General features: G+C 41.2%; 1 protein-coding gene across 5 annotated transcripts in view; it reads right to left on the bottom strand.

Annotated features, from left to right (window-relative positions):
- RSRC1 (arginine and serine rich coiled-coil 1) overlaps positions 1–14,015 on the bottom strand; it is a 115,631-nt gene that overhangs the window by 39,064 nt on the left and 62,552 nt on the right. For all 5 annotated transcript variants that reach the window (XM_085232953.1, XM_019619202.3, XM_019619204.3 and 2 more), the window contains exon 6: positions 9,792–9,843. In XM_085232953.1, coding sequence (XP_085089079.1) covers positions 9,792–9,843 — 52 coding nt within the window. The remainder of the gene's footprint in view (positions 1–9,791; positions 9,844–14,015) is intronic.

Consider the following 14,015-nt stretch of genomic DNA (forward strand, 5'->3'; position numbering starts at 1 on the left):
CAGGCTTCCAGACAGGAGATACTGGTTGGGTGTTTTTTCTGAGGGAAAACACTCATTTATCTTTAGATAAAATTGTTAACACACAAAACATGCTTCCTGAAATAGCGGAGAGAGTAGTATTTGAAGCAAAGCCACCCTTTTATTACAGAAGCTTATCTTAAAATCTACTTTTCACGCACTTTCTTGGTCTCAGTACTACAAGAAGCCTTTCAAAACGACCAGAGTAGCCAGTTTTAAAACAGATATACCAACATTTCATAAACCAAAACCATGAGCAGAAGGAAATCGGTAATGCCCATTTTTTACAGGAGTTCTTGGTGGTAGTCTCAGCCATGAGAATATCAGTCACACAGAAGCTCCTATTAAAAGATGTTTGGCTTTCCATAAGGACGACTGCCCACCACAGCACTAAAAGGGAAAAAGCCATCTTTGAAAAACATCCAGTACTGTGCTTCAAGATTTATTTAGTCAACACCTTATAATAATCTCTAAATCTAATGGGACACAAGCGCATTTCATCACTGATGAAAATCTTCAGCGATTGCTCAAATGAAAATCAAAAAATTATTACAATCTAGTAGTTTGGCTTGCAGCATGCATTAATCAGAAATCATAATAAATCCGCATGCTTCTTCAGACAGCACATTAGTCAAACAGTTTTGTGTGATAACGACATTGACTAATGGGCTCGGAGTTAGAAGGGTCAATCATAAACTCATCAAATGCTTCATTTAATTTCTTAATTTGGACAAACACAATTTGTTTATGGGAAGGATATCAGGTGTTCTTGAATGAATAATGGCTACGAAACCAAACTCCATTAATCAGCTCTTGATTACAAATGACTCAGAGATTGTTTGTTCTAATTTCATTCATTTGGGTCAACAAAGAAAACATGAGCACACGAAAGCACTTGGAAAAAATGGCACACTTATTACTCTATATTTAATAAAGCCGTGATAAATATTCTTTCAATAACCGTAAAACAAGGATTTTATTACCCACATTAAATACCGTTCTTGGTTCAAGTGAAGGAATTAATATAAATGAGTTAAAGGAAGATCATGGAGGCATGGAAGAAGACCTTCAGGTGCTGGAGTGACCGTGCTTCTGAACTGAACATCTCCAACGAATCGGCAAACGAGCACAGAGAGCCAAACTGCACCCACCTGCCTGCGCCTCCCAACACTCACAAATTCCTGCCGTACTTTCAGGGCTTTAAGATCTCTAAACCCCATTTGTATTTCTGCAATACTGCAATAGTTATTCCAGAATGATTTTGCCTTATTGTAATTAGGTCTGAAGTGTCTCCGCTTCATCAGCAAAAGGCAGCACTCTGGGCAGACCAAGCACTGTACAACCTCTCTTTGGGCACGGCCAAATGCTTTCTAGATTTGTTTGTGGACCATCTAAGCTGAAGGGTGGGAAACACACCGGAATGTACAGGGTACGTGTACTGGCACGACCTCAGGGCACACATTCTGCCCAATGCTTTAATGACCACAGACCAAAGCAGGCACCTACACAGAGATGGTGGCACAACAGACAGTGTACCATGAGAAATGGATGTTGTGCTGTCGATGTTAAGACGTAACGTTTCCCAAAAGGCATTTCTAAACAGCAAATTGCTGCACAACCACATATGGTTTCTGCAGCCAAAGCGGCACATAATTAAATTACTGGGCAAAGTTGCTAAATATGAATTGATATAAAACTTAAACTAACTGAAAAATTGTCTTTGACTTGAGATCAATAGCAGGACTGCAAGATTCATCTGCACGTAATTAGCACACATATTTGCATCAAAATCATGTGTACCATATGCTGCAACGCTGTTACTGAAAACCTATTAGTTATAACGTGGGCCTGAGATACTTCTGTTTCCTGGTAGCACAACAGCTCTCAGACAAAAAACTAACCAAAAAATAGAAATTCTAACAGCTTTAGGTTTATTTCTCAAGGCGCTAAACGTTCACTGGCTAATAAAATTACTGTACACTTACTTCTAGGTTCTGTCTCAATTTTGATGTCCATATTTACATACCAAAAGGCAGCAATACTCCACTGGTCTTTTTCTTAGGGTACAATTTAGCAGCTACTCCTGGGCTTCTTACACTGGAAAACAAACACTGAAATCTATACCACAACAATGGCTCGAAACAAAGCATTTTTTTTATTTATTATCTCTTACAAGAGTCTGAAATACGTTCATGGAGCAAATGGCTTTTAGACACCAACACAGCAGCGTTACAGCTTGCAGAAGTGAATTACTTTCTTTCAGGTATATTTTATTCTCTACTCAAATTTGCTTAATTAAAACGCCATATTTTTTCAGCAATCATGAAAAAGAAGTTGAAGAAATTATTGATTAAATAACTGTTTGCTCACCAATGACACAAAACAGCTGCACATCAAAACCACATACTCCATAAGGACAAGACCATTAATATGATTTAAAAATAATTACTTGGATTAATGACTCTTAATTATAAAGCTGTAGCTTTGCATGCAGAAAGTATTTTTTTTTTTTTTAGTACCCTAATGAGATTATGTAGCTTTGCCAACAAATTAGGAGCAAGTAATGTATGAATAAATGTATTTAATGTCCAGCTGTGTAAGCACTTGTGCCTGGCTGTAGAGCTCACTGCTGCACACTGACCAGGTGAGTTCAAGAACTGTGTGCATCTTTGTTGGAATTCTCATCAAACACACAATGTAAAAAATAGCTACCACTATTTTATTCTAACATCCGTTTTCTTGTCAGTGGTGTTTTTTGTTGTTTTCATTATTATTATTATTTACTAACTTAATGTGTAATTATTACACGCAGTACTGGCTTGATTCCAAATACACACTGTGTTAAAATACACAAACCCAGCTCTTCACAAATCAGGCTCTCATCAGGGAAAATAAGCGTTAATTTTATTTCAAACTATCAACAGCCCTTCAGCTATTCTGCTGCTTTGGGACTAACACAAGAGCACAGATGGAACTAGACCTGAAACGTTCTCATAAAGACTCTGAAATAATAAACTGAAAAAAAATTAAATAATATCTATTGGTAGGGATGAGTGCTACATGGCTACATTTCATAAACAGTGGCAACGACCTAAAACAGAGCAACCTACCACCTGGCCACCAATAGCTGGGGCAATGGAATTCACTCAAGAACCCCAATGGGAAGAACAGGCTGGGGAGCAGCCAAGTGGGCAGGGCCACCTCTGGGTGCTCAGCCCCCCAGCAGTGCCATTGGCCTTCCACAGAGACAACTGAGGTCGTTAGGAGATTGAGGACTGGGAAACTCGCAGCTAATTGCCCAGGAATGTCTGAAACCATCCGAGAGAGCTGGCAGCATGATGGGAAGTTCAGCTGAGAAACAGAGCAACTTCAGAAGCCCACTCTGGCCTGCCAGCCTGGCTGGCTGCATATTTCTCAGGCTTTTCTTCTCCCCTGTTCTGAGGGCTCTGCACATTACTAAGCACTATGGGAAGAAACACAACCAGGCCAGGAAGGCTCCCAGTAAGGATTCTAAGCTTGTCCATCCTAATGAACGTACGATGACACACTTACTCCCCTTTAAAAATTCCAATGCAATTAGACTTTGGAGTAGAAGTTTCAGTTGAAAACTGCTACATCACCCACAGTTTGTTTCTCCTGCTGATGGAAAGCTGTTGTGGTCTTATGACCTTTGTGATTGGTATTCCACACCATCACCTCGTGAGAGTACTCAGCCTCGTTCCGTCGCACCATCGAGTGAGTTGGGAGATTCAGACACCTGCTGACCAAGTAGGAACCAGCAGCTGGCCCAGGAATTGAGATTATTCCAACCAAACCTGAGCCATGAAGTCAAGAGAGGACACAGAGAGGGCATTAAGGCAGGCATTAAGGAAGAAAAGGCATCAATGACAATTTGTAGGGCTACAAACAATTAATGCCGGAAGCTGAAACCACACCAGCAATGGGAACGACAGCTTCTCCTCAGATTTGTACCTGAGCACAGCTTTTAAAAAAGGCCTTTAGCAAAAGAAATCAACACTGTGATGTACAGAAATCGTTCAACGGGACGTTTTTGCTCACGGGATTGAGATTTCCATGCAAATAGAAGTAAAACTCAGTGTTGATGGACACAGCTTAAAGCAAGTGTTTGATACTGACAGAAATAAGGAGTTGGTATCAAGTCAGACTGAGCACATTCACATACTAACCATATTGATTAATCTATTTTTCAATTTTCAGCAACTTTTAAAATCATTAAAATTTCTATTTCTGAATAAAAGAGTATTTTATAAGTTATATTTTACCCATATCATGTAAACCTAAAATTTTTACGTCCTATTTCATCCCTTGCTTATATAAGCCAACACAAATTATCCATTATCCATCCTTCTAAAGCCATTTGGATAATTAATACCCCCCTCCCCAAAAAATTAAAAAAAAAATAAAAAACCCAGCATAATAAATCCATAAACATTTTATAAGTTTGGCATCCAAAGCTAAGCACCAATAAAATGAAAGTTTTCATACTTGTTGCCACCTGCCTGCCTTACTGCTTTGCATAGCTAGCAAAGAGCAAAACAGAGGCCATCCTATTTAACTAAACAGTTTTTATTAAAGTAAAAGAAAAGCAAGAGTCTATAAAGTAGCGAGTGATCCTATTAGTTCCACCAGACTAAAATCATACAGTCTACGTATGTGGTCCTTTCAGCCACATCTGTTATGAGCCACTCCGATACCAGAAAATAGAGAACACTGGGCTATATATTTATCAGGCACTGGCAGCACAAATGAGGATTTTTCTCTCTAATAAAATGTGTTATAGCGGGGAGATAAAGAAACACATAAGTATTATAAAGCACTTGCATTCTTACACGGGCTAAAGACAAAGTGCTTCTATTCCATTATTTTCTCTGTAAGGACGACGTAAAATGTAATAAAGATGCATGGTACAAAATTAAAGGGAACAATCTGATAGTATAATTCAAAAGATAATGAGTAAAATAGCTGATACCCAGAACTGCTGCCAAACAGATCTGATAAATGGTAAACGCTTATTTCTATTCATTAATTTCTCCCGCATCTTGCTAATGCCATATTAGGGCCTCAGCTCTCCGGTTGCCTTTAAATAAACTCTATCAAGAATTCTTTGCACAAAAATGCCCTATTCTCGAATGCTCTTTCAGCCATAGATTGAAATGCAGATTCCAAAAATAGATCAGTCACTTATTTCAACTCTAGACCTTTGAAAATCCAGATCAATTGCCTTTTGTAATCGTCTTTATGAGGACAATAAGAAACCTCCACTTGGAAAATTTTTCAGGCTACTTTGATAGGATTGATAGTCGGCAAGGTCTACATTCATATCAATACATTTCCATTTAGGGATATTTGTCCATGTTTTTGTCTTAACGAGGAAACGCGGATGCCACACAACAATTAACGGCACAAATTTACTGCCTTTCAAGGTCCGAGGTCTCCTATCACTCTTATCACTTTTAGTGAAGCAGGATTCAGCGCACAGGAAACTTTTTTCTTAACATTTGCAATATGAGTAAATGCTTAATAGCAAACCGAGCTCAAATCTCCTGTGCTTCTCGGTAATGAAGGCTGGGAAAGGAATCACAGACACCCAAGTGGTTTGGCAACTGTAAGTGACAGAAGCTCTGCTAAATCCTCTGTTTACACTGGGGATTAGTGGGAGATTGTGCGGCGCAAAGCGAGCTGGCCATGGTCAAGGGAACCTGCTCCTGTCAGCCCGGGGGCAGCCGCACAAAGCCCGGTCCTGGTAGGAAGTGACCCATAAACGTATCCCGCGAAGGATTTGCACTAAGCCAGGCTGCCTCATAGAAACTCCATATGACCATTAACTGGCCTGCAAGGCCTGCCAGGAGGCCTAATTACAGGCCTACAGAGCCCAATAACAAAAGCTGAAGAGCTTTAGCCTAGGGATGATCTGCTTTATACTGACTTGAGAGAGTCCATATAGAGCGACAAAAAGAAAGAGGTTTAGCTTTAAAATTCTCCCAAGAGACAAAGCATTGTAGCTAAGTCTGGAAGGCCCACATGCAACATACTTCAGATAGGCTTAAACATCCCACCCTCCCAAAATTAACATTCAACTATTGCCTGCTTAACATCTGCTCGAACGTGGCGAGCTGCTGCAGTACTGTCAGAGTGCCCCAAAAAGGCCTCCGTGCGCCTAAATATTAAGGAGGATAACAGAATAGAGCCATGCAAACACAAACGTGCACATGAGACCCACAGCAGTTTTTGCAAATCAAAATCCAGTTACCCTAGGAATTAGAGGGGAGTTTTTCGGCGTCTTCAAATGCTGCGCTCCTTAATGAGAACACAGATACTGAAATTAATCTGTGCTAACAAAGAAAAGCAGCATTTAACAAAGCGTGCAGTGGGGTCACCACCACGAATGAAGGGCAGAGGCAAAGCTTCAGGCATCAACGCATCACCCTGGCATGCTATGACCACCTTTCCCTCCGCCCCTACCAGGTGAATGCACGGTGCTCTCCCAGCCTTCCTGGAGAGACCAGAAGCCATAATTCTTGTCTTTCAAAGAGCAACAGCAAAAAGCAAGAAGCCCACTGAAAACAGGCTGCTTTACTACTTGCTTTCTTTTGACTTCCAGAGGAATCGGTCAATATATCCCAGATGAATGACAAAGACTCTAAAAGCAGCTTTGGAGCTCACACCTGCAACCCCCAAGTGGGCTGTGCCAGATGAGGAGGCCTCTGGACACCCACCTTCCCCAAAATCGAGCATCACTGGTGATGAAGTGAGCAGTAAAGAGTGAATGGAACACAATGACATAACATTAATTTCTTGAAGCTGTGGCCATTGCATGAGAACAGGACATGAAAAAGTTAGCATGCGGAGCACTTTCAAAGCCTACATTCAAAATCCCTAACGTTACTCGTGTGTTATCATGTTCTTTCTCTTGCTTAAAGCTGTAAGAGTAAAGCCAAATAATTTACATGTCAATTGGTCAATGAGAACCAAAAATTCATGCACACAGACATCTTCAGATTGAGAAGACAGCTCTCATGTGCAAATACTTCCCAGAAGCACGACAAGAAACAAAGCGAATCACAGAACATATGAAGTTCTGCTCCCAGCTTCCATTTGGAATCACACCTCCAAAGCATCTCCTATCTGGCATGAACACGAGGTGAGCTGCTGCATGGGCTTAAGGCAGAGTGCAACCAGCTCATGGACCAAATCCTTCTGTGCTTAGAGACAAGCCAGGAACTCCTGCTGTCATGTTTGAACAAAACATCCTGGCATGTTCCGAACTCCAATGAAACAAAAGCTGACTGCACTCAAATATGTATTTGTTCCTATGTCCAAGTTGAAGAAAACACCAAAACAGTTTTCCCTGATGTTTATACGTGTTCTAGGAATTGAGGGAAGTCCTGGAGAAAACAGTAATGGAAGATGAAGGATTGTACCTGAGCAAACTTAAGCAACACTACCACCAGTTTCTTTGCTCAAACCACAAGTCCAAGAGCTGTAACTTGGCTTCACCACCAGTATGCAGCAGGCGTGTCTCAGCCTCTCCTTTTTTGATATTATAATTAATCTACAATAATGGCGTTGGTAAAGGATATATTGGAATTTAGACTACTTGATGGATTAAGCAAAAGGTAAACCTAGATAGTAAAATAAATAAATAAAACTCTACATTTCCCAGGGCTACAATGAAGAGTAGATCTTCCACTTAAATACTGGTAGTACCAAGAGATAAGCAAAATCCAAAACTCACCATCAGTTTGAATTTAAAGTTTATCTGCTCTTACAACAAACATTTCACAAATATTTTACAGACAAACAAGCTTCTATTTATACACATTAATATTTAATATACTTTGTAACCTTACATATCCTGTGTACAGTTTGCTGCATCTGTGTTATATTCATCCAAAGGTATTTCCAACGTATTAAGAACCAAAAATTTGCTAAGTAAGCAAAGTACATTTTCTTCTAGGTTAATTCCTTCTAAATACAGAACGATATGAAAATCTTCAGAAGGAAATAGGCAGATATATTTCTATACAAATGATAAAAGGAAACGTTAGATTACTGCCTGGCATGGAAACGGCACGGAAAGGAGAGATGACAACGTAAGAGGAGCACATCAGCAGAGACGGACACGGAAGGGCCCTTCCCAAAGTCCTCTCTTACACCTGTTGGTTAATTTCGAACCACAGCAGAGTTAAAACTTGTTTGTTCACACACCTGTGTACTAACAGTCACTAAAACGTAGGCAATAGATTCTGAATGCAGCACAGCTTTTTCCCCACTTAGCAGGAGCAGAGCAATTCTGACCACATGGCAGGCAGATATTCACAAGTGAACGCACAGCTCTGGGATGTACACTGCACTGAACACCACGTACACAAAGAACAGCTTAGTTCATCACTGCTAACATACAGATTAAAATTAACAGTATTTTCAGCTGATGCTACAATAGCAACAATTAACCTCTTGATTTTGAGCTCATTGATAAGCCAACGGAAGACGTGTAGCTAGCTGCTCAGTAATGCTCTAACACTTTTAATTTGTGAAAGGTAAAGAGTGTTCATTTTGCCATGAATAGACACAAAACATTGAAACAACAGCATTAACAAATCCAGCATTCCTCTTAAACCAATTTAAGAAAGATTCAGTGTAACTGACTGAGCATGGGACTGGGAGCAGGGACAGGAGACGAGCTCAGAAGATTCCCAACACCTAAATAAAGATGGGAAATAATTTTTTTTTTTGTATTTTGTATAAGAGAAATAGATTAACTCTCCTGAATTCTTTATCAACAGTTTGCAGCTCCAATCTACATTTCCGACTTCAACAGTGAATATTTAAATCAGAAAATGTCATCGGCCCTCCGTATGTTTCTGGAAATTTCTGGGACCCAAATCACAGTGATCTACAGCTCATGGGTATCTTTTGTACACTTCCCAGGTGTTAAATTAAAAAATGAGGTGTGACAGATGTGAGCAGTATAAACAAATTGTGCTTTTTTAGGTCAGAGCTGTCACAACCACTTTATCATCATGTGCTTCAAAGATTTATTAAAAGTTATGGAGAACAACGAATGCATTTGGAACTACACAATACAGAAGGGTAAATGCATTTCTGGAGAAAAATCCAGGACCGTGAGAAGACAGATAACCCTTAGAACAGAAGGCTTTGGTAAGGAGGAAATACAAACGCTGGTAGTGGGAATTGTTGCTTTTAAGTTAAGAATACATATATTAGAGATGAAGGCTGAACTACAGACAAACATTTATTACAGTGTGTTTGAAACATTGCATTTTTTCCTTTTCAAGTGAAAAATTGACATTTTTAATGGGAAGAATAAAATAGGACACAAAAAATAAGATTACAAACCTCAGCATAGACATTTTAAGGAGAGAATTACATATTTCTGCAACCAATAAATCAATATAAGTATTTACATGCACCAATTCAGCTCAGCGCTAAAAAATAAAATAACAAAACTAAATTTTTGAATAGTTTCAGCAGTAGCAGCAAGAGGCCAAACCCATGAAGACAACGAAGTACTCACTTTATTTCTCTAGAGAAATTTAGCCAACGCCAGCGATGATGCACACCATTTTCAGCTTAAGCAGAAACAGAAGGGAGCGATGGAGAAAGGGACTGGACATGTGCCCAACAGAAAACAATACAATTACTACACTGACAGGCCTCGTTTTGCTGATATTATAAAAGAGAAATACATAGTTGAAGAATGCAGCGTTACTTATAACAGCAAGACTTACCCGCCGCCTCCAGCACCAGCTGCAATCGAGCCTTGGCCTGCTCTGCAGGAGTCTGCAAAGAGAAGGTCTGTCAGTCTTCCCAAGAGCAGAGGGTCTGTCAGTCTTCCCCAGAGCTTGCACGTTTGACACACATGGCCCCAACCAGCACTCCCACCATCCCAAGAGGCTGCAAGGGGCAGCCAGCCTCAGCGAGAAGCTCAGCTCTGAGCAGGGACTCCAAACTGAACAGAAAGCACGCTTTTAGCTAAGCAGCAGTGCAGCAGCCCAGCCTGGCCCTCACCACCATGACCCCACCACACACAGCTACCCAAAGGAGCTCCCCATCGGCTCGTAACGTGATTAATATGGCAAGTTTTTCACACTTGCTCTGTTATCTGTTTTGATGTCTCCCTTTCCTCAAGGTATTTCTCTGCACTCTGGGCTGTGGAGCAATGCTGTTGGCTGTGTACCCACTATGCTAATTACTCCAAGTGATGTTTCACTGTGTCCAATGTGCTTGCCACCCCTCTCATTTTGAAGCCACACAAACGTTTTCACAGTTAAATCTATACACAAACCACATTTGTCACGCAGTTCAGAAGTTGATTATTTCCGTAAGCATCTCAAAAGTTTGGGAGGTTTCTGCTCAGCACTGAAAACAAAGCACACAGGAACTTTTGGTGCCGTTGTTCAGCTCCTGGAGGCAGATATTGCTACCCAACACTTCTCCTGAGAGGCTGTGGATGCCCCGTCCATCCCTGGAGGTGTTCAAGGCCAGGTTGGATGGGGCCCTGAGCAGCCTGCTCTAGTATTAAATGTGGAGGTTGGTGGCTCTACCTGTAGCAGGGGGGCAAACACTTCACAAGCTTCCAGCCAGCAGCAGCTACAGGGAGCAGGCGATGTGATCCATGGCACACCTTTGGCATAACGTTTTGCTTTTATAAAGGTTGAATGGCAGAGGAAATTCAGCTCTTCTTTCAGCTAACAGGTTTGAAACGGTCACTTTGATGGAGGTGATAGATTTTATTTCTTGAAGTCTTCAGGCTACTTCTGATGCGTGACTTAAACTAAACACATCTAGAAAAGCCTAACAAACCCCAGCGTGGCAGGGATTCATTTGCACATACCGTACACCAATGCTTTATCTTTGCATGGAATAAACACCAAACCAGCAGTGCCATGCAGCAGCCCTCCCAGCAGGCAGCCCCCAAGTGCTTGCTGTCTGCAGCACACACACAGCCCTCCTTAGCTGTCCTGGCTCCACGTGCTGCCAGAAATTGAAATCATAAAGCAGACTTGCAGAGGGGAGGTAGGATAACAAATCTGTTTAACAGAAACAGTCAAGTTGATAATTTACAAGATTTTCCACTTGCCAATAAAAATCACAGTTTCCTACAGGCACACAACTGCCCTCTGTTCTGTGCACAGAAAACTGAAAGATCCCCAAAACTCTGTGAGCTCGTTTGCTGCCATGTGTCAATGTTACATCTTCCCCTGCCCCCAGAGACAAGGTCAGCGTCCAGGTTTCTTCCTGCAGACGACTCAAGGCCTCGTGGCTAATTGCCATCACAGCAGGGGCAATAAAGGATGACCCCGCTCGTATTTTGAGAACAATATTACTACAAGCACGCACTGCACTTTAGAATAGAATACCAATTGTAGTTGTGTTAAATACAGGTCTCCTCAGCAAGACGTCATTTCCCCAGCTTCAAGTTTCTATCCATGCAATTCTATCAGTAAAATCCCAGTTTAATAACCAAAACCAACATAATGGCTGAAGGACTCAGAAAATAAGCACCAATTAATAAGCCTACATGTGATTTTGAAAGCTGAGCAGAAATCCATCCTTCTGTTTCCTATGAGCACTGTGTTTCAACACAGGAGCATGGCATGCAGGATCTTGCTCATTAGTGGCAAGAATGCATAGCTAATGGTGGTAGCTGTGCTGTGCTTGGTAGCCAAGGATCTGCTCTATCAAGCAGAGATACTGTGCTCTTTGTATCTGTTGTAGTTTCCAAGGAAATAAATAGGAGGCATTACTTCCAGAGCAACCTACACATCTCAGCAAGGAAAAGGCAACAAAGAAGCCTCACCCATACCTATAACAGAGCTTCATCAGATTATGAAAAAGACTGTGACATGTTTGTTTAGCACAAGAATGCCTGCATTCCTTTCGAGTCATCCCTTCTTCATTGAAGTATTAGGAAAAAAAAAAAAATATTGCCAAAGAAAGAGAAGATGAAGAACTTATTTCTATTACAGAACACCACAGAGGAGCACACAATGCAAAACAAAATGCCAAACCAAAGAAAAAAAAGCACAAAAGAGACTGAGAGCTTCTCTTTCACACCAAACCAGAGCAAACAGAAGGGAGTTGAGGCTGGCAAAATCAAAACTGATAGAAAAACACTTTTCTTTCTTTAGGAAAAAAAAAAAACAAAAACAAAAACAGAAGAATTTGTAACTTGAATTAGTAACAGGCCAAAACCTATCCAGCATTATTTGATTTCAACTCCTACCTTTTCAGACATAGATCTTAAATGATTGAACATTACAAGGATATTTGTGACGTGGCATTTCCTCGTTGCTGCCATCAGTCAGTACTGCACACAGACACTGGTGGCAGGACCACCGCTCCGACCTGCTGCAGCTCTACCTGCTCCCAAACCCTGAACGTGTGAGCAGTGTGCAAATGGATACACTGGGAAAATGCAAGCAGGAAGAGAGATGGTACTGATGCTGCTTACTGAGCAAACAGGAGAGATGTTTGGCAGCTTGCTCCAAACCCAGAATCATCATTCTGCTACAGATAATGCAGAAACCAGGATTTGTTTTTGTTACTATCCAGCTGATGCTGGCTGTAAGAAAATGCTCACAGCTAATGATGAAACACACATGATTTCTATAGGACTGACACAGCAGTCTTACACTCCTGCTATTATGTAGGACAAAACTGGAGAAGAATTTCCGAAAAGAAAATAATCTGGAGAGCTTTCAGATGGTTTGCAGCCTCCAAGCAGCACAGCCTTCTTAATGTAACGGCCTGGTGCTTTGCTGTTTGGGTTCATCATTTGCCTGTTGGGCTCTTTACCTAAGGCACAAACAGGAACAGAAAACACTGTAAGCTTAAATAACAGCTCATGTTTCATTTCCTATCAATTTGTATATTCTTACGGACCTCTCACCAATACACGTTAGTTACAGTCTAAAGCCAATTACTAAAATGTTCCATCAGGGTCTTGAAATAGAATGTAGCACAACAAAAATCTTGATCTTTGATAGCTGTGTAGGTTTGACAACACCTAAATACGATGCACATGAATTAAAAGTGGGGAAAAAAACATGTAAAGCGTGGAATAATAGCAATATCTGTTCATCAAACACACAGATGTCTTTGCCGTTTCCATTCAGGACAAAAAAGAAAAAAGCAAGAAGCAAAAAGGCAGTACAAGCAACATGCTAACTAGGAAAGGGTAATCATTACCCAGAAGGAGAAAGGGAAAAGAAGCAAGAAAGCGATTTTGCCCTTTAATGTATGTAAAGGTCTCAAGAAGAATGTGACTAATGATGAAGTGAAAGGCAGAGCTTAACTAGCACAAAATGCCCACGTGGGCAATGGTCTGGGGGAAGCTGTGGGTGGAGGAAGGCTCTCCTGCAGCCCAACCCACAGCAAGGCCTGGGACACTTCTCCAAGTGTTCATTCCTGCTACCCCAGGGCTGCTGGCACGTCCACATCAGGCCAGCAAGATAACGGGAGGGAATGGCATGGCCCAATGGTTACAGTTCGGAGCCTTTCGGAGAGGAAAGGCAGAACTGTTGGCACAGCCATAACGTCACAGCTCGAAAGCTGCTGAGCAACTTAATGGAATATTAGAATTTTATGTTCAAGAACGTTTTGACTACTTTTTGTCCAGCGGAATTGTGATTAAAAATCAAGATCAAAGGAGAACACGCATTATATTGTCCCTAGCCACAGTAGATGCTTTGACACAAGCCATATCTCGAGAGCATAGGATTCAGAAAACCCTTTTCCATCTATCACCTGGGACAGAAACTGTCATTAGAGCACCTGGACTTGTTAACTTTAATCACAGCTCCCCTTCACCGAGCTTCTCCTCCAAGAGGCACCCGGGTACCTTCAGAGCACCGCCAACATGAGAGGTCAGCAAGCACTGCTTCTTACCTGGGAACACGAGCAAAGTCTCAGGCATGGTAACAATGGCTTACTGGAACCGAATGAAAGGT

This window comes from Meleagris gallopavo, chromosome 11 (genome assembly GCF_905368555.1).
Source record: "Meleagris gallopavo chromosome 11, MGAL_WU_HG_1.1, whole genome shotgun sequence".
In the NCBI taxonomy this organism is placed as follows: Eukaryota; Metazoa; Chordata; class Aves; order Galliformes; family Phasianidae; genus Meleagris; species Meleagris gallopavo.